Raw genomic sequence first — 19,373 nt, 5'->3', positions numbered from 1 at the left:
GAAAGTTTCTCTATGAGCAACACCTCGACCCTGAACTGATCTGACAGGTCAAGGAACAACATAAATCTGCTTGTCTCATAATCTTTATCTGCAGCTTTTGGCTTACTCAAGCCCATACCAGGGGAGTGGAACACCAAAATGAGGACGAAACAGAATTACATCCCAGGGAAAAGCAACAGCGAGAGGTCTTTTCTTGGATCACATTGAGACTGATGGAGGACAGTGCCAGTGAGTGGATCAGTGAATACCTGGATGAGTCTGGTACAGGAAAAGCTCCTGTTTGGCACTGATGAGCCAAGCACCTTTGTGCACTGCTGACCTGCAAGGGAGAAAATGCCTGAGAGATCCTGGGCCATGTAAATGAAAGCAAACCTTCATTTGGCAGGGCTGGAAACTCACTCTCCAGAGGAACAGTGGAACATTTCTGCAAGCTCCAACAACTCCTTTCACCAGCACATTGAAGCATTGATTCATGAGGCCCCATTAAATGGCTGAAACACTTTATTGGAAGTACTAGCACATTGTAAAGTATGCTTTGACACAGTCAGAACCTGTTTTCACCTCTTTTAATGGTTAAATTCTTTCCCATTTGGATGAGTAGTTAAAAGCAAGGTGAAAGGTTTTAATTCAGCTAGATTTAACGGATCACAGAATGGTTTGGGTGGGAAGAGATATTAAAGGGCATCCAGTCCCACCCCCTGCCATGGGCAGGGACACCTTCCACTAGCCCTGGGTGCTCCAAGCCCTGTCCAGCCTGGCCTTGGACACTTCCAGGGATCCAGGGGCAGCCACAGCTTCTCTGTGCAACCTGTGCCAGGGCTTCACTACCCTCACAGGGAAGGATTTCTCCATAATATCTAGTCTGAATCCATCCTCCTTCAGCCATTCTCTCTTGTCCAAGATAAGATGTCTCATGTTCTGGTCACTGAAGGCAAAGTATAAAACACCAAAGTGGAAATACTTTGGGGAGAAACATTCTCCCATGTTATTCCAAATCTGACTACCATCTTCTCGAGGTAACAAACCTTATTTCTAAGCAAAGAAACACACAATAAGGTAGAAGCATAATTCACTTATCCTGGACTCAAATGCAGCTCTATTCCTATGCAAAAACACAGAAAAAGAGAGAAAATATTCTTTTACTCACTTTCCTTTGTTAAACACTGAGAAGCTGACGTTGTGGGACCCTGGGGGAGAGAAAAGTGACAATGCTTTCAGGCAGAAGTATGAAGTAAATCCTAACAAAGGTTGTCCAGGTTCTCTGGGCCCAATTCTCCCTTCCTTATACTTTCCTTACAATAGTAAGGAAAATCTATTTTACATATTTCACTCACAATATTATTCCCAAACAGGAAGGCTGGAGCTTAAAGACTCCACAAGAAATTAGAAGCTTTGTCAGGGTGCTTGGAAGTGAGGAAAAATGAAAGGGATCCCACCTGCTACTGGAGACTGTGACTAGAAGGGAGCACTCAATTTATTCCTCTAATAAAGCACTACAGGGAAGGCACACCACAGACAAGAATATTAAAGTAGGAAACTCAGCAAGGACACCAATCCCACTGTTGGCTGTCAGCAATACCCACATCTCTTCCTGGTTTCCCTTCATCTTCTCCCAGGCTGTGCAGAGGACACAAACCATGGCAGGGGCTGTGCTGAAGGCTGGCAAACTTTGATCTGAAGCTGCTTTTACGGACTCAGCCCTGAGCCACATTCCAGCTTTGGAGACAGAACAGAAACTCATGACAGACACCCTCCTCCCTCCATCCTCTGGAGCTGCAGGAATGACAGAAACCCGTGGGCTTTATCCCTTTTCACCAACCTATGTGATTCCCTTCCACCCGGCACTGCAGGGTCCCCAGTCCATCCTTCACCTGAACGGGGTAACTGTGGAGAGACAAAGGACTTCACTGAGCCTTGGGAGCAAAAAATAAGCAAAATATAGTAGAATCAACTAACCCATAGAAGTTGTGGGCTTATACACCTGAGATAGTCATGGTTTGCTGTCTTTAGAAACATGGGAGCGAGAAGCAGGTGAGATGGGAGAGGAACAACCCATCTTCCCACTAAAGATCAAGACTTCAGCAGCTTAGGAGGATGTCTTCCAGTGGGAGTGCCCCAGCTTGGCTCCTTTACACCTACTTCTAGAGGCTGATGCTGTTCATGGCCTTCAGAACACTTCCCCCCCCCCCCCCCCAGCCTTGAAATCAAAATTTGAACAGAGATTAGTGCAGGCACAAAGGGAGGGTGAACAGGACAAAAATGTTTCCCCTCTACTTGCTCTTCTGAAGGTTCCTAAACTTTGAGAATGAGCAGGTAGCAATTAAAACAGATGTGCTGGAACTACATCAACCCTCTGGAGTCATGGAATGCCCATCATTACCTCACATTTATGTTTAAGTAGTTGAAGCTGCAGAAAGCCAGCAGCCCCCACCCATCCCATCACAGACCATTAACTCCCCAGGGTCTGTCTCCATTTTAAGCCAAAGCAGAAGAGTTTCTCCAAAAGCCACAATTACTTTTGTGCACAAGCTGTGCTGAACCCTTGTACCAACACAAACCCAAAGTAAACCAGAACTGACGAGCTTCCAGCTCTCCTGTCAGCAAAAGAGCAGAGGCTGGTCCATCCATCTCCTTCTGATGTAAGAACAGCTGGCCTGGGTTAAAAATAAACAGGAAAGAGATGTGATGCAGATGAAAACCTGATCCTGCTAAAATGAGAAGCCAATATTTTCCCAAGGGGCAGGAATTTTCTCCCACTTGTAGCTAACATTTATTAACCTTCTATAAAATGGGACAAGTCCTAATCTCTCATCTCTGCACCTGCAAATTGCATTCCCCAAATAGTGTGGGAGCTGCAGCTCTGTGAGAATGTGGCAGGGCCCCCTTGGGGACACTCCATGCCAGCCCTGAATGATCCAATCCCTCCTCCCTGAGGGCAAGGCTGAACTCTAGGAGGGCAAGACCCACCCACACCTTCCCAACCAGCAGGCAGCATCAACTACAGCAAGTACAATCGAGATGCAGCTCAGACATTTCCTGATTTCATTGAGGAAAAACACTACAAACAACTTCCAGCAGAAATCACCCAAGCTCCTAATAAAAAAAAAAAATTAAATATCTTTTCCTTAAAGGATCAGTATGCGACAACTTCCACTGCAAAGGAGGAAGAAGGTGGGGGGAATAAATTCTGAGTAATTAGCAGAGTAAGCAAAAGCTGGCAATGACTCTTTGAGAATTAACAGGCAATTAAAGGAAACAGGTAATTAAAACCTGTAATGCAAACAATTTGCGATGACCCATCCCTCACCAGGTAGTTTTGTAAGGCCCATGTTTCAGAATGCAGTTTTATGAGGTTTTTCTAAAAGAGCTTGCTTTTCTTAATACAGGTGGCTGATACTGAGAACCTTTCCTTTTAAGGAAAACTAGAAAAACATTAGTGCTGTCAAATGTTTGTTCAGCATCACTGGACCAGTGCATCCCATACAAAGCATGGAAAAAGGTGCAGAACACCCTTGGAAGCATAAAAAACATTCCCTTTTTTTTTTTTGCTCCAAATCCTGAATCAGCGTGACCAAGTGACAGACTGCTCTGGTCAAGTCCAAATCTATTTCCTAACACACCAAAAATGGGCAAATTATTAATGTGAATCTGCAAAGGGAACCTGTCTGGTATGCTGGGATTTTGAGGCCATTTCCTTTTGGTGAGGCTGAGCTGTAAATGAGTAATCTGGCAGCAGAGCACTGCAGGCACATCCAGCTGCACTCAGACAGTGCAGCCTTTCTTCCCTCTCATCAAAGTCTCCATGGCTCCACCAGAGCCAGGTGAAACAATAACTGATCCCAAACAAAGGATGCTGATGTGCACAGTGTAGGGATGGCATGGCAGGAATCTGCACTGGACTTTCCTTCATGCCAGCAGGGACTTTAATCACTTAGCAAGGGACATTTCCAATCAGCTTGAGAAGCCATTAAAAAGTATGTCAGTGTTAAACCTCTGATGCTTTAATTAAAATTTCTAACTACTGAGAATACACACCTTTCCTGGCTTCTGAAATGATCCTTAAACTGCCAGCAGAGTAACTATGGATTAATAGTTTATCTTTAAAACACTTACCTGGGCTTAGTTCTTCACTGCCACTGGCACAAAAATCATAAATTAACATCTGATTACATATCTATACATATGGAAATACATATGACACACAGCAGGACAGTGTTGATGCTCATTTTGGATTCACTGTGTTTAAAGGGGCTGCTGTCCTAAAGTAAGGGTTTTTTTTAAACCTCGCTGCTTTTCTCTGTTGCATGTAACCACAGAAGCAACATTAAAAAAAAAGATCAAACCTCTGAGAACAAGAAAACAATTACAGAGTGTTTAAAGCAGTGAACAACAAGGCCTTTTGTCTCAAAATACTTCTCCTTAGTCTTCTGGTTCACCAGAGCATCTGCTTTAAACTAATAGTTTTTTCCCTTTAAAAAATAGGCAGAGCAAAAGGGGAAAATTTATTTTACTTTTCGGCTCTGACATTACTTTAATTAGTTAAATTTTAATTTGCTAGCCAAAATAAAATCTACAGCAGCCAGCTGCAATTACAGTACAATTCACACTGAGCTGTGATTGACTGTGCTGCCAGTAAAAAAACCAACCAGCTTAATGGACCAGTTGCAATTAGATTAACAAAGTTTGCTGGAGCCCAAATCATGAGCTGCAATAAACCACAAAGGAAGTAAATGGCAATTCTGGGCCAACTGGTTGCAATTTATTGCTGTCAAGGAGGCTGATGGAAAAAATGTCAATTTACAGGGTCTGCAGCAGATAGCTGAGTGTTCATAATTACCCATCAATATAATCCACGTTGAAGTCCAGAGTCTCATATCTGCCAGCAATTGTCTTCCCATGAATCTGTATTAAATTTCCTGTTTAAGAGGAAATGGAAATTGAAGAGAGTCTTTTAAAAGCAGAGAACTTATTTGCAGATTTTCTGTGCTGAACAAAAGGAATTAATGGTCTTTGTAGATTTTGCAGAGGTTCCTGCACTGAATGTACTCTCATGGCTCAAGATGATTTTTTACCATGGCTCAAGATGATTTTGCACTTAATTCACTTTTCTCAAAGCACATGTCTTTATTTCCCACCAAAAAAAACCCAAATTCATTCCAAAGTTTTTGCAGATCTGTATTTGCACAGAGCTGACAATTTTTCCTCAACTCTTTTGTTAACTAAACCCCACTTTCTAACCCAATTCCACTGTAGAACCAAAATTGCATCATTTGTACACCAGACAGGGTGAAGGTCTAAAGAAGGATCTTGGCATATCAGTCATCACATTACTCTCCTGCTCTACACTCACACTGAAAGGTGAAACATCCATCCAGCTAATACAGAGAAATCTCCATAATGACACCTGTGCAAGGCACGAGAAGCTAGAGCTGAATTACACCTGAAAACAATTGGAAATTAGAGATTTTTTTAGACTTAGTCTCATCTGTGTGATATAATCATCCATATGAATGTCTGAACTCTTGAGAGACCAAAATCTTTTGATTAATCTTGGCTTTGAGGATCAAACTTTCAATTTTCTCTAAAGAAACTGGCAAAACCAGAAATAATAGAAATAGAGGGGGAAAGAATCTCCCATATTGCAGTTAATTTTTCAGACCAAAATCAGTGAATGACTTCTCACGTAACTTTAAAGTCTGATTAAAACCCCAATAAGCAAAAGGTCTGTATGGCTTTAGAGATTAAAGAAAGATCCCATACCTGGGGTGCCAGATGATGGATTAATTTGGTAAACCACAGGTGTCTGCTCGGCTGAGAACTGCAAAGAGAGATTGGCACTAAATGTCAGCTATTTCTGCAGCAGTCCAACCCCACCTGACAGTGCACTGCTCACAACCAGCCAGCAGCTGCACTTCAGAGACCCACACTCCACACCTGATCATTGAAGCAGATTCCTGCTCCAGGAAAGGAGTAAGGAGAATTATTCCTTTCTTACTCCCTCTCCATTCAGAGTCTGGATTAGTGATATTTTTACATCTTCTTTTGTGCCAAAATTGCCCACCCTGGCTTGATCCAATGTCAGAAGACACAGCTTCATACACTATCAAATTTCTAAATCATGCTTTAGCTGAAGTTAAAACTTGCATTTCATCTTGAATGGCGACACCATTTTTCTTCCCAATAGTATATCCTTTAGAACAATTCCATCATCATAGATGTGAAATACTTCAGCCACTCTTTGGCAAGTTTGTTGGATACCTCAAAGCAGTGGAGCAAAGACTTTGTCTTGGCCCATCTTACAGCAATACAACAGAGACTTTTGGTGAAAAGGACCACCTTTGCCTCTGAGGAAAAAAAACCTTGAAAATCATCAAGTCCAAACATTAATCCAACACTGCTAAATCTAGTAAAACGCATCCCCAAATGCCACATCTGCATGGCTTTTCAATCCCTCCAGGGCTGGTGACTTCACCATTTCTCTGGTGTTTGACAATCTTTTGGGGAAGAAATTTTCCCTGACATCCAATCTAAACCTCTCCTGATGCAACTTGAGGCAATTTTGTCATCCTGTATCTTGTAACTTGGGAGAAGAGGCCAACCCCCATCTGGCTGCATCCTCCTGTCAAGGAGTTGTGGAGGGTGCGAAGATCCTCCCTGAGCCTCCTTTTCTCCAGGCTGAGCCCCTCCAGCTCCCTGAGCTGCTCCTCATCAGACCTGTGCTCCAGACCCTTCCCCACCCTATTTGGACATGCTCATCTTCCCCACCTCCTTTATGATCCCCCTCAAGTCCTCACTGGCACTTACAGATGCTGCTCACAGCCTAATAAACATAACAAAAAAATTATTTTGTTGCATTAATTCAAAGATACCATTGCATATATCAGTTTTTTCCCTAAGCTTCCCTTGAATCCCATTCCCTTTCAGAGCTCAGCCTTTGCCTTCTCTCCTACTCCTGGTTGTGTTAAAAATTAATGAGCAGGTACAAACTTCCACCAGCAATGGCCTCTTCTGGAGAGCAAAGGCAACACCAAACCATAGCCCAGGCTGGAGAAGATGTGGAGAAAGAAGCCGAAAGCAGCAGGAAACTGGGGCCAGTGGCTGACACGAGTCTTGTGAGCTGCTCAGACTTGTCGCTGCCTGCAGCAGCTTTTCCAATCTAACACTGAGGCAAAATTAATTTTAATATGTGTAGCTCCCAGGGCCCAGCCCCATAACAAAGAGACATTGTGGTTTATTTAGCTTGGAATGTGCCTCATTAACAGCATCCCCTGGTGATTTTTCATCAGCTCTCTAAGCTAGCTGAACCACCCAGTGACTCTCCAGCTTTAATGTGCAATTTACTGAAAATGCTGGGTATTTTTGCTCAAAGTTAGCACAGAGGTAGGATGTGACTTCCAAAAACACCAGGCCTCATCCCAAAGCACACAGTCATGGTTAAGGATTCTGCTCTGCAAGAGATCACAGAATCCTGGAATGGTTTGGGTTGGAAGGGACCCTAAAGACCTTCTCATTCCATGCCCCTGCCACAGGCAGGGACACCTTCCACTGTCCCAGGTTTCTCCAAGCCCTGTCCAACCTGGGCTGGAACACTTCCAGGGATGGGGCAGCCACAGCTACTTTGGACAACCTGTGCCAGTGCCTCTCATTAAAGAGATTTTTTTCAAACATCCAATCTAAAACTACTGACTTTCAGTTTGAAGCCATTCCCCCTGGTTCTGTCTCTAACATGCCTTTGCAAAAAGTCTCTCCTCATCTTTCTTTAGCTTAGGGCTGGAATTGAATGGTCTTAGAGGTCCCTTCCAGCCCAAACCACTCCATGATTCCATCAATTTCAATGTATTTCCTGTGACACAATGTTGAAGCTTCACTCCCTTCAATGCCTTGAATTCTTTATGCTCACTTCTGCACTTGGTGATTACCTTGAAAGAATAGTTCTCTTTCTCCACCTCAGTCAGGTTGTTAATCACATGTCCTTTAAAGATCACTTCCACGTAGTACACACCCTCCTGTGGTGAAGACCTAAGTGGAAGAAAATGTGTAATATTATATATTTTTAAACAAATTGCGTTTAGGAAATGCCAAGTCCTTTACAGAGTCTCCATTCACAGCAAGTCCACTGAGACATCCATAGAGCAAAGAAACTTTACATGCCAGCCAAAACTTCACACATATGAAGCCAAACTTCAAAATAACAATTAAAAAGAAATGTAGAAATGCAGCAAAAATATCACAGTTAAGAGCAGAAGATGACAGGGCTGCATTGGAATTCCACCTAAATTGCTGTTAATGCAAAACATAAACATTCTCATTAGGCATGCACAGAAAATAATTGTTATTCATTAGTAATAGAATGACCCAGGGCTGTCTGGATCTGCAGGGCATCTTGATCCTGGTCCATAAATTAATGCTGCATCCACAGTTTCCCAGCACAGCTCACAGCAGAATTAACTCCCAGCCAAATCATAGCAGCAAAACATGGAAGAGTCCCATTAGGTCCCTCTTCAGACACCCCAATCTTCCAGTCCAACAGCCTGTGTTAAAGCTATGGCAGGATAGAAAACAGGCAGCTCAAACTGCCCTCCTGGTGCTTGGAACCATATTTATTTCCTGTTCTATTCATAACCCTTCTCTGTTGCCTTGGACAGGTCAAGGACACAAAAAAAATGGTAGAGTCTCCTCCAAGATTTCCTTGGGAGTTTTGCATCTGAGAGCTAGATGTGTACAAACCTTTGAAGGTCTGAGTTTGGACTGCCCAAGGAGCTTCACTGTGACCCACATGCCTCAAGGTATCTTTGTGTTTCATGAAGTTAAAACAAAAATCAATCAGCCCTGGTTAGGAGGTGCTCAGCGAGGCCACAGCATGAGGATTTGTCAAGGAATTTTGAATGAGTTAGAGATAGGATTTCTGAATTATTTTAAATAATGTGATTTATTTTTCTTATGTTCTACATAAGCAAGAAAGGTGAGTTCAACTCACAACTTCACCACATGGCTCAGAAGGTCCCAAGACCTCCAGTAACAAGACTTTTAAAAATGTATTAACCCCATAAAACACTATCAACAAGGATATTTATACTTTCAACCCAATCCTTAAATATTTTGTCTTATAGACTCATACTACAGACTAAGTTTTCTTAGTCAATCATGTTATAACACACAAACCTACAGGACAATTATCTAAAACTCTGAATGCTACTTTAACTTAGTGTATCTCTGTTTTAGACTATAAATTCACATTCTCATTTCTAATACCTAAATTTGGGGGGTCTTTTCCAAAGTCTCAGATTAAATCCTGTGTTTAATTCTAAATTTTGGCTTATAGGCCCAAAGTTGTGAGAATTCCCTGCATTTCAGATTCCAACACCACAGGAATTCTTTCAACTCCCAAACTTCCTGTGCAGACACTGAAGGAAAATGAGGATCCTGTTTGACAAAGGGCAAGGTCTCTCCCACAGTGCCACTATGGATCATACCTTGTTCTGCACCTTATCCTGGGCAAGTCCAAATACAGAGCAGAGACATCACACGGCAGCCTGGGCAGGTCTGGATGCACCAGGGACACCTCCAGCTGGGGTGGACTGGCTGGAGAGACAGATTCTACCTGGTGGGATGTTGAGCCTAAGCAATAAAAGTCAATCAGAAGAGCTCTGTGATGTCAGAACTCAAAATGTCCCTCAGACATTTTTAGATATTCCAAGTCAAAAGCATTTAAGACCCTAACAAGCAGCTAAAAGCAGCTGTAATTTTAAATTTAAGCCATAAAATAATTTACCAACCTTACAAAAAAAAAAAATCACAAAAGTTTAAATATTATAGTAAAAGTAGTCACAAAATAAAGAAAAAAAATTAAGTGCTATACAGAGGGGTTTTAAATCCTATACAGGGGGGTTTTAGTTTTATACATAAAATTTTAAAATAAAAAAAAATTTAAACCTATCCTATCCTCCCTCTTTCTTCTTCCTTACCTCCATATTCTTAATAATGTTCACATTCACAAATTAATTTAAAATAAAAAAAACACCATTTAATATAAATAATAAGCATTAAAAAAACTATAAACATTTAACACAGAATATACCATATAAAAACTAACAACAGCCCTGGGTGGGGAGAAAGAAAAAAACAAACAAAAAGAAAGAAAAAAAAAACCCTAAAAGGATATATACCTTTACCTAAGCTACTAAACAAACCACAACAACCCAAAAAAACACTCTTTTAAATAACTTACAATAAACAACCATAAAACCAACCAACAAAAAACTACTAAGCCTTTCTTTAAAAACACAAACTAAAAAAAAAAAAAAAAAAAAAATTTCCATCACACAAAACCACCCCTAACCTAAAAGTAAGCTACAACCCTGTGAGGACAGGATCACTCCCAGCCACACAAGGAGCATTTTTGGAGGTACAACCCAGCTTCTCTAGGAAAAATGCTTAGAACCCTTGATCAGGCTTTTTAAAGCCACGTTTGTGTAACTTCATGTTGTGGTGGTTTAACCCCAGCTGTCAACTCAGCCCCACACAGCCACTCACTCACTTTCCCCCCAGGGGCATGGGGGAGAGGATTGGAAGGGTAAAAACCACATCCCCAAGTGCATTTTAACACATTTTTTAAATCCCCCTGGTGACTCTACCCCTGCACTGGGCAGCCTGTGCCAGATAATGACCATGCACAGCTGATTCAGAAACCAACTCTCCTCATAATGAATAAATATTCATCACTGTAGAAAATCAGACCTAGCTTTGTACATTTGGTTTGGGGCCAAAATGGACATGACATATAACTTTCTGAAATTTTTACTCAGATCTCATGTTTTTCATAAGAGTTCTAAAATGCTCCAGCATCACAGGACATATGTAGAGGGCAGATTTTTAGCTTTTCTTCAATAAAAGGGTAGGAGCAGGGAAGAAATTTCTAGCCCTACAACTGAAAAAATAAAGTTAACATTTTTACTTCTGTAGCTTAGAAATAAACCTTCAGCAATAGCTTATAAAGTCATCATTTCAAGCTGATTTCATGCTATGAGTGCCATAGCCTATGGCTCTGTGGGGTAGGGTTTGTCACTCCCACCAGAAACCTGAGAAGGAAGCTGATTATTTTTACATCTTTGGATGTGTTCAAGACCAGGGCTTGGAACAACCTGGGATAGTGGAAGTTGTCCCTGCCCATGGCAGGCGGGGGTGGAACAAGATGATTTTAAAGATCTCTTTCAATCCTTTCTATGATTCTTTTTCAACACACACTTCCAAGGATTTAAAGCTCACCATCCAGAGTGATGGTAATCCATGTTCCTCCAGCAATGCTGCCCTCCTGGGGCTTGACAAGTGATCCTGAGGCTGTCCCTGCGAAAACAAACCAGCTCCATCAGGCTGAAGGGAAAGGCAAATATCTTAAAAAATATCTTAAAAAACCTTATTCAGGATGAGACACAGTGACCTGAGAGCTGTCTTCCTGTGATCCCACCCTTCATCCCATTTCTCCTTCTCAAGCTTCCAAATTAATCATGTTTCCCATCCTTTTCCCCCGCCACTCTCCCCCATTTACAGCTCCCCTCAGGAAGGTGTTGATGCCTTTAGGGTGTGGTGAACCAAGCTACAGACTGAGCCTCCTCAAGAATTAAAGATGATAAACCTAATTTTTATTCCTTCATATATCTTTTTTTGCCTCCCAGACATCCTGTCCAGCTATTTCCTTCTGAAGTCCTTAGGAGAGACAGGCCTGGAAAAGAGCTGCTGCTTCATGTTGTTAATCACCTATAACCTGCTATGCCATGCCTTTCATAAAGGCACCAGATCCCTTAGATAATTTAGGATTTATTTTGGGTACCCTCATTCTCTGAAGCTGAGAGATCAACCAATATATGGCTTCTTTTCATGCAGCCACTGACCAGAATTTTCCAGAAGTTATTTCATGGTGATACCCACTTTCCTGATTAACATTTTAGAAGATTTCCAACTTCTTAGCTATATTTGGATGCAATCTGATCAAACATCGGTATTGATCGCCAAAGCCAAATATTGGACACTTTTGTATCATGAACCCTTAATATCAACATGCAAAGGGATATAATTAACATCAAGTAAACAAAAAACAATAGTTATGATATGAAATCAGGTAGAACACAGAGAATTAAAAATTAATCCAGAAATCTCCTATATGGCTATGGAAATAATGCCATGGAAAACAAATAATAGGGTGGATAATGTCAATATCCCATTGTTTTCAACACCTTTTAGAGGTTCCTCTCCACTACTCACAGGCAGTCTATGTCCATTCCCCACTGGATTTTGCAGATTTGGGTGGAGGTAACACCTCTCCATCACCCACCTGCCAAGAATATCAGCATAGCACTCAGCAGGCATTTTCTCCAAAGGTTCATCTTGAATACTGGATGAGGAATTCACAAGAGTCTCATTCCAGGACCTTCCCTGTAACTTAAAAAAAAAAAAAAAAAAAAAAAAAAATCTGTATTCTTTCTTCTCACTGCAAATCTGTGGGAGCAATAGCTGTGAACTCTTCTAATAATTTAAGAATATAAACATTTGAGTACTTGCAGACCAGGTCTAACTTGCTGTCATAGCCAGAAATATCACACATTTCCATTATAAAGGCCATGTCAGGAACTGTTCTAACATTTAAAGACAGACTGTCAACTTCTCCTGCCTTCACCCTCGGTATGGAAAAAGCATGGGTGCATTAATTTAGCCACATTTTTAAATCATAAAATGGTTTTGGTTCAACAATGATCCAGTTCCAACCCCCTGCCATGGGCACAGACACCTTCCATCAGACCAGGTTGCTCCAAGCCCCATCCAACCTGGCTTCTAACTTATGGACCACAAGACCTACTGAAACCACTTTGTATTTCTTGCACTTTTTAACACACTGCAAAGTGCATGGGGCAGAGTCCAGCACCCTGGTGCAAGTGAATGCTGCATTTCAATGCAGGTGAAGAAAATATAATTTGGATTTGATTTTGTTATTCTTTTCAGGAATCTTTCTGGCTTTACTTACCTTATTTAATTTGTTTTTCCTCCATTCCTCTGATGAGTGAAGTGCAGGGGCTCTGATTCCAGCACAAGAGCTCCATCCTTTTGGCACCAGCTCTGTCACAGGTTTCAGGCTGGGGTTGTGTCAGTCACTCTGCCCAGTGCTGAAACCCACCAGACAAGCTTCCCAAAAGGCTCAAATCCCATCACAGACAGCTCAGAGCTGTCCACTGAGGGTGCTTAATTATTAACCTAAGCTACTTGCTGCTATTAACTGTTTTGTTCCAAGACTTTAATAACCATAACAAAAATAAACTGGGATTGTTCTTCCACTGGTATATAGTTAGGTCCTCCAATAGGAGGACAATTAATCAATTTTATCCTCTTTTTTTTCCCCTCCTACAACATGATGGAAAAACTGTTTCTTAATATGTTGATATTCAATCTGGGACAGACTTTTACAGCAAGTGGACTTCAAGGTTCCCTTACATATTATTAATTCAATTTTTCCATGGTATTCCAAACAGCATCTGCTGGGAATTCTGCCCAAAAAGTGTTTAGATCCCTTATCACTTCTCAAGTAGCTTTAACCCTGCAGGTCTTTTTGCCTGTGGAAAAGAGGGCAGTGGACTTTCACAGTGTTTTCATTCACGCCCTGGAGAGCCTTGGCTCCTGGAAAGACGCATCCAGCCTCCCTCAGACACTGAAAAGCATCTCTACTCCCACCTCTGCCCTCCTCTCTTTGAAGCCCAGATGGATTTTGATGGAGTTCCTCAATGGTCTGCTGAGCCCCTGCCTGGTATGGAAACCTTCATGGAAGTTTCCATTGAAATTTGCAGGAAGTTCCCAGCACAACTGAGGTTTAATGAGTTACCACACACCAAACAGCAGCAGAATGTGCTCATGCTCTCACCTCAGCCCCAAGGGGAGGTGGAACAGGCTTGCTCAGCCTCAATTCAGAGACCCAGTGGCACAAAGTCATGGGCAATCAACCCTCAGGGGAGCTCTGGAGCTCTGCCCAGCAGTGGAACCAGTTGTGCTTGGTTTATTCTTAGGCCAAGCCCCAGTGTCTCAGCCACAAACAGCAATGATTACAGGAACCCCGTGTGAGTTAACCCCATCAGTGATCTACACTCAGTTTACTTATTAGCAGAATTACACTGGAAATGTGGTCAGAAGGAAGAATAAACTCGAGGGAATTCTCAAACAAAAAAAAATATTGCTAAAGAAGAGGTTGTTCAAGATGAAAATTTGAACCCAGCAGACAGAAAGAGGTGCTGGTAACAGGGTCCACTCACAGCCCCAAATAAAGGGATGGACCAGGCACAAGGTCCCTTCAGGAAACCCCCTCAGAAACAAGAGGAGACAGGGCAGGGTGCTCAGCTACAACACAAACCCATGATCCAGATAAAAGGCAGGACCAGAGCAGGGATTACAGAGCAGTATTTCTACAGCACAGCTCAGGGAGGGGGCACAGAGCTCCAGATGAGGTTAAATCGTGCTCTTGAACCACGGCCAGGCTGGGGAGGGTGGTCCCAGGTGAGGCTGATCAGGGCCATTATGGTTTATTGCTGCTCCCAACACATTCAAACTCTGTCACTCAAACTCTGTCACTCAAACTATGACCTAGTCAGCAAAAAAGATCATTATTAGTACCCATAACACTTTGTAATCCAGTCCTAAGGAAATGTTTTATCCAGGAAATCTCAACCAAATGTCCAAGGTTTGCAGATCAGAAGGATTTGGCCGGGCTGAGGAGTTTATTCTATGCAGAAAGTCACAGATTAAGTAAAACAATGCACAGGGAGCCCTACCCATGAAGGAGCTGGAACGTGAAAGGAAAGAGGGAAAGGGCAAGTCCAGAGAAGGCCACCAAGATGATTGAAAGGATGGAGCAGCTCTCCTGCAAGAAAAGGCTGAGATAATTGGGAGTATTTCGCTTGAAAAGAGAAGGTTTGGGAGTGACCTAATTGCACCCACCCTGTATCTGTGGGGAGCCTACAAGAAAGATGGACAGAAGCAATTTACAAGAGCCTGGAGGGACAAGAGGGAAAGATTCCCACTGCCAGAGGGCAGGGTTAGGTGGGATATTGGGAAGAAGATTTGTCTGTGAGGTTGGTGAGGCTCTGGCACAGGCTCCCAGAGAAGCTGTGTCTGCCCCTGGATCCCTGGAAATGTTCCAGACCAGGTTGGACAGGGCTTGGAGCACCCTGGGATAGTGGAAGGTGTCCCTGCCCATGGCAGGGGGGTGGAACTGGATGAGCTTTAAGGTTCCTTCTAAAACAAACCTTTCTATGATTCCATAAATCTATGAAAAACCCTGTCACTACTAACCAGAAGCCCAGGCCTAGAATTCAGATCAGGAGAGGAACGGCAGAGTCACACAGGAGCCTTTGCTACAAGAAATACTTTGTCACCACGGACTGATGCCTGTTTTTAGGGACATTATCCACTAAAGAGAAAATCAGCACATTTTGATGAACAAGTGCACGTATATATATATGTGCAAGCCACTTTTTTCCTGCCAAAGGACAATTCTGCTCAAAAACTTCACCCCTGGTTTTGTTTGTTTGGAGTTACTCATTTAGGGGTTTAGATTTTGAGTAAATAAATTGAAATATCCCTATGGACAGACTCAGCATCCAGAATTTGAGTGATTCCTGCAGTGAAGCAGAAAGGAGGCAGAGCCAAGCAGAAGGGATGAGCAGTGGCTTTTTGTCACTAGATGGAAGCATGGAGCCGTCAAAAACCTGTGTGACAATTGAAATACAACCCACGAGTGGCCAGACTGCCACTGCTCTGCCTGGCACAGCTCAGTGTTTTGTGTTAGTTCCCTGTGCTGGAGGAAAAGCCCAGGTTCAAGCAGGCAGCACAGGAAAAGGAGATGTGGGATCTACTCCCAGCTCTTGCACTCACCAGTGCGTGATTTGGGCTAAACAGCCTCACTGCCAAGTCCCTGGTGTGTAGGACAGGGATGACACTGCCCGTGAGGCCTTTTTCAGAGGCAGCAGCATGGAAAGGCTCCATTTCCCAAGGACTTGGAGCATTTCTGGGATGGAAGAGCCTTGCAGGAGCCAAATGAGGGGTCCCCTCATGCTCCCCCTCCGTCTGACAGCGGCCACCTCGCCACAGGACCGTGGCAGTTGTTGGACACCACATGGCACCTCCCAGGGAACAGCTGAGGGGAGGATCATGTGGGATAAGGAGAGGTTTAACAATTTTGTCTGCAATCCCCTCCTCCCTCCCAGCCCTGCTGTTGTATCCACCACCCCACATCAAGGGCAGCAGCCTTCCCTGCCTCCTGCTTGCCAAATCAGGCCCTGGCACCAGGAAATGAGGTGGGAATGCGCAATTCCTGCACCTACCCCTGTAAAGAGAGGAAAGTTCATCCCAGGGGAAAACCAGACTAATGGAGCTCATTCTTGGAGCATAAAATGATGGAATCATAAAATCATAGATGGTTTGGGTTGGAAGGGACCAAAAAGCTCATTGATTCCAGACCCCTGTGCTGGGCAGGATGTCACTCCCTAGAGAAGGTTTCTAGGGCACTGATGCCACTTAGTGGGCAGCAGCATTGTCTTTCTCTTGGATTTATCTTTGGACAAGCAGTTTCCCCTCCAATGCAGGATGTGCCATGCTGGACACACGTAAATAAAACAGCCTGAAACTGCTTGAACTTAGTGACTGTGTCCAGACACAGGGCTATGATCCCTGCTTTCCAGACATAGGAAGAGATCTCTGCTTTCCAGCTTGGCATTATCATAGGATCGTGGAATGGTCCAGGTTGGAAGGGGCCCTACAGCTCATCTCATTCTACCACTTGCCATGGTCAGGGACACTTTCCACTATCCCAGATTTCTCCAAACCCTGCCCAGCCTGGCTCTGGACACTTCCAGGGATCCAGGGGCAGCCTCAGCTTCTCTGGGCACCCTGTGCCAGGGCCTTACCATCCTTGAAGGAAAGAATTCCCTCCTCATATCTAATTTAAATCTACCATTTTTCAGTGTGAAATTATAATCCCTCTCCTGCAAGGCTGGGTTACCAGTAGCCTTGAAGTATTCCACTGGCCATGCTGCTCCGTGCTGAGTTCTTACAGCTGCTCTTTCTTTCTATTAATACTTCACTTTTCCTGTATTGACACCATCTTCCTAGCAACCAAGGTCACAGAGAAGGTGTTAAGAAGCTGGGATGATTAATAATAAATCCTGGGGTTTGATGTCTTTTTTCTTTGAGAGGCTCGTTAGACACCAGCAAGCAGGGTGCTGAGCTGGGATTTCCAAAGGAACCTAGGGGATTTAGAAAACCTTCTCTGATCAAATTTCCCTTTGAATCCCAGTCTTCCTCCTGCTGGCCCTCAGAATCCAGCTGGGTGAGGCTACTGTCCCTGGGGAGGTGAGCTGAGGCAGGGCAGTGATGCTAAGCAGGGATCTGAGTACTGGAAAGCCAATACAGCTTGTTCATGATCATTCCCAAATCAGAAGAAAGAGCCCCTGGACAAGAATCCTAGAATCACAGAATAATTTGGGTTGAAAGGGATCCTAAAAATAACCTAGATCCAGCCCTCTACCATGAGCAGGGACACCTTCCACAATCCCAGGTTGCTCCAAGCCCTATCCAGCCTGACCTTGAACACTTCCAGGGATGGGGAATTGACAATATCTCCTGGTAGGAACAGTATTCAGGCATCTTCTCCCTTTTTAACTGTTCCTTTACAAAGGAAAAGAAAAGCATTTTCTTCCTTGGAAATCTTAATATTCACATTATTAGGGTTTTTTTTAAGATTTTAAAACCTTTTATTATCATTACTTATACTTACATTTGCGGCCTGTAAATGAACTGCCTGACTTGCCTGGCTCATTTTTCTACCCAATTTTTAAGGGATTCAACTCTTTCCTTTGAGAGAAAAAATGCTGGTGCTTCCAGGAGGCTTCCACATCTTTGCAGGGTCACTTTTCAGCAGGATAACACTCTGTTGAGCTTTCTCCCATTGCTACTCTTGCTGCATTTTAAACAGGCACTGAACTTTAAATTCTAAATTTATTGCCGGTGCAGCTGCTTTAATGACAGGTTTGAGGCTTCTTTGGTTTCAAGGTTGGGTGTGTTTGTGCTCACACTTCCCGTGGGTCACAGAGGGGATGTGGGGTCCCCCCAGCCCCCTGCCCTGGCAGATGCTGGAGCCTGGGGATGCACAAGGCAACTGGACCAGGAGAAATCAGCATCTTGCAGGGGATTTGTCTGTGCAGCTTTGCTCTTCTCCCAACCACGTAGAGGATGCTCCCCTGCTCCCCTGGGGTCTGCAGAGCACATGTGATTGCCAGGGAAAGCCAAGGTCAAGGCTGGCTCCCAGACCCATCATAGAATTACCAAGATTGGAAAAGACATCCAAGATCATCAAGTCCAACCTTTGATCAAATATTCCTGTGCCCACTCAGCCATGTCACAAAGTGCCACATCTTCTCTTTTATTTTTTTAACACTTCCAGGGATGGTAACTCCACCAGTTCCCTGGCAACCACTCTTTCAGTGAAGAAATTTTCCCTGATATCCAACCTGGCACCAGTTAAGATCACTTCTCCTTGTCCTATCACTTGATACATGGCAGAAGACCAAACCCAAACTGGCTACACCCTCACTTCAGGTGTAGAGAGCAAAAAGGTTCCCCTGAGCCACCTTTTCTCCAGAATAAACACCTCCAGCACCTGACAGGTACAGAAATCCTCCTAAGGCAAAATCACAGTCACAAAGGAGAAAAAAAGCAACTTCAAATAAAGCACTGTGAAAAACATCCTGGTGTTGAGGTTCTTCCCAGGGATTTTCCTCTGCTGGGCTGCTCACAGACGCATCCACACTTCCCATTGATGTGATGGACCATCACTCCCCCAGTCTCTGTGTTACAGGGCTTTTTGGCACCCAAAAAAGGCTCCAGCTCTGTTGTTCTGGGCTCTCTGGAGCCACGGAGTACCAGGGAGTATCCAACCCTAAAGCAGCTTTCAGTTTAAACAGGAGCAAAGAGACACAATCCCGAGTGTCTGTGGGAAAAGATGCCTGCTGCAGGTTTTGCAAAGTAGGTGACAGCAGCCCCAAAGGAAACCTGCACAGGCTGGACCCTGGAGAGAAGGATAAAACAATTCTTCTGTCATTTGGACAGAAGAAATCTCTCGGGGAAGTCTCGGCAGGCGCTGCTGTGGAGTGAACCTCGGCATTTGCTTAAGCAAACAGCTGGTGGAGGATTGGGTTTCGGAATCAAACTGCAACCCAGCACCTACTGAGCTTCATCCATCATTAGTCTTTCATTAGGAAACTTGTTCTTGGCCTGCTCCCCAGTTCTCAGAGAAGTGATTCAGGCAAATGCCAGCCCCGCTGCGTCCTGCAGCTTCTCTCCTT

The 19,373-nt window shown here is 43.6% G+C and overlaps 1 protein-coding gene across 1 annotated transcript in view; it reads right to left on the bottom strand.

The window, feature by feature from the left end:
* PKHD1 (PKHD1 ciliary IPT domain containing fibrocystin/polyductin) overlaps positions 1-13,707 on the bottom strand; it is a 235,402-nt gene extending 221,695 nt beyond the window's left edge. The window contains exons 1-11 of the mRNA XM_072926279.1: positions 13,016-13,707; positions 12,329-12,435; positions 11,266-11,343; positions 9,474-9,618; positions 7,920-8,019; positions 5,761-5,818; positions 4,838-4,916; positions 2,580-2,654; positions 1,820-1,884; positions 1,148-1,187; positions 249-319 (exon numbers count right to left, since the gene is read on the bottom strand). Of these exons, the coding sequence (XP_072782380.1) occupies positions 249-319; positions 1,148-1,187; positions 1,820-1,884; positions 2,580-2,654; positions 4,838-4,916; positions 5,761-5,818; positions 7,920-8,019; positions 9,474-9,618; positions 11,266-11,343; positions 12,329-12,380 (763 nt within the window). The 5' untranslated portion in view covers positions 12,381-12,435; positions 13,016-13,707. The remainder of the gene's footprint in view (positions 1-248; positions 320-1,147; positions 1,188-1,819; positions 1,885-2,579; positions 2,655-4,837; positions 4,917-5,760; positions 5,819-7,919; positions 8,020-9,473; positions 9,619-11,265; positions 11,344-12,328; positions 12,436-13,015) is intronic.
* Positions 13,708-19,373: the final 5,666 nt, after the last annotated feature.

Source organism: Taeniopygia guttata, chromosome 3, assembly GCF_048771995.1.
Source record: "Taeniopygia guttata chromosome 3, bTaeGut7.mat, whole genome shotgun sequence".
In the NCBI taxonomy this organism is placed as follows: domain Eukaryota; kingdom Metazoa; phylum Chordata; class Aves; order Passeriformes; family Estrildidae; genus Taeniopygia; species Taeniopygia guttata.
This window is presented reverse-complemented; position numbering and strand designations above follow the sequence as displayed.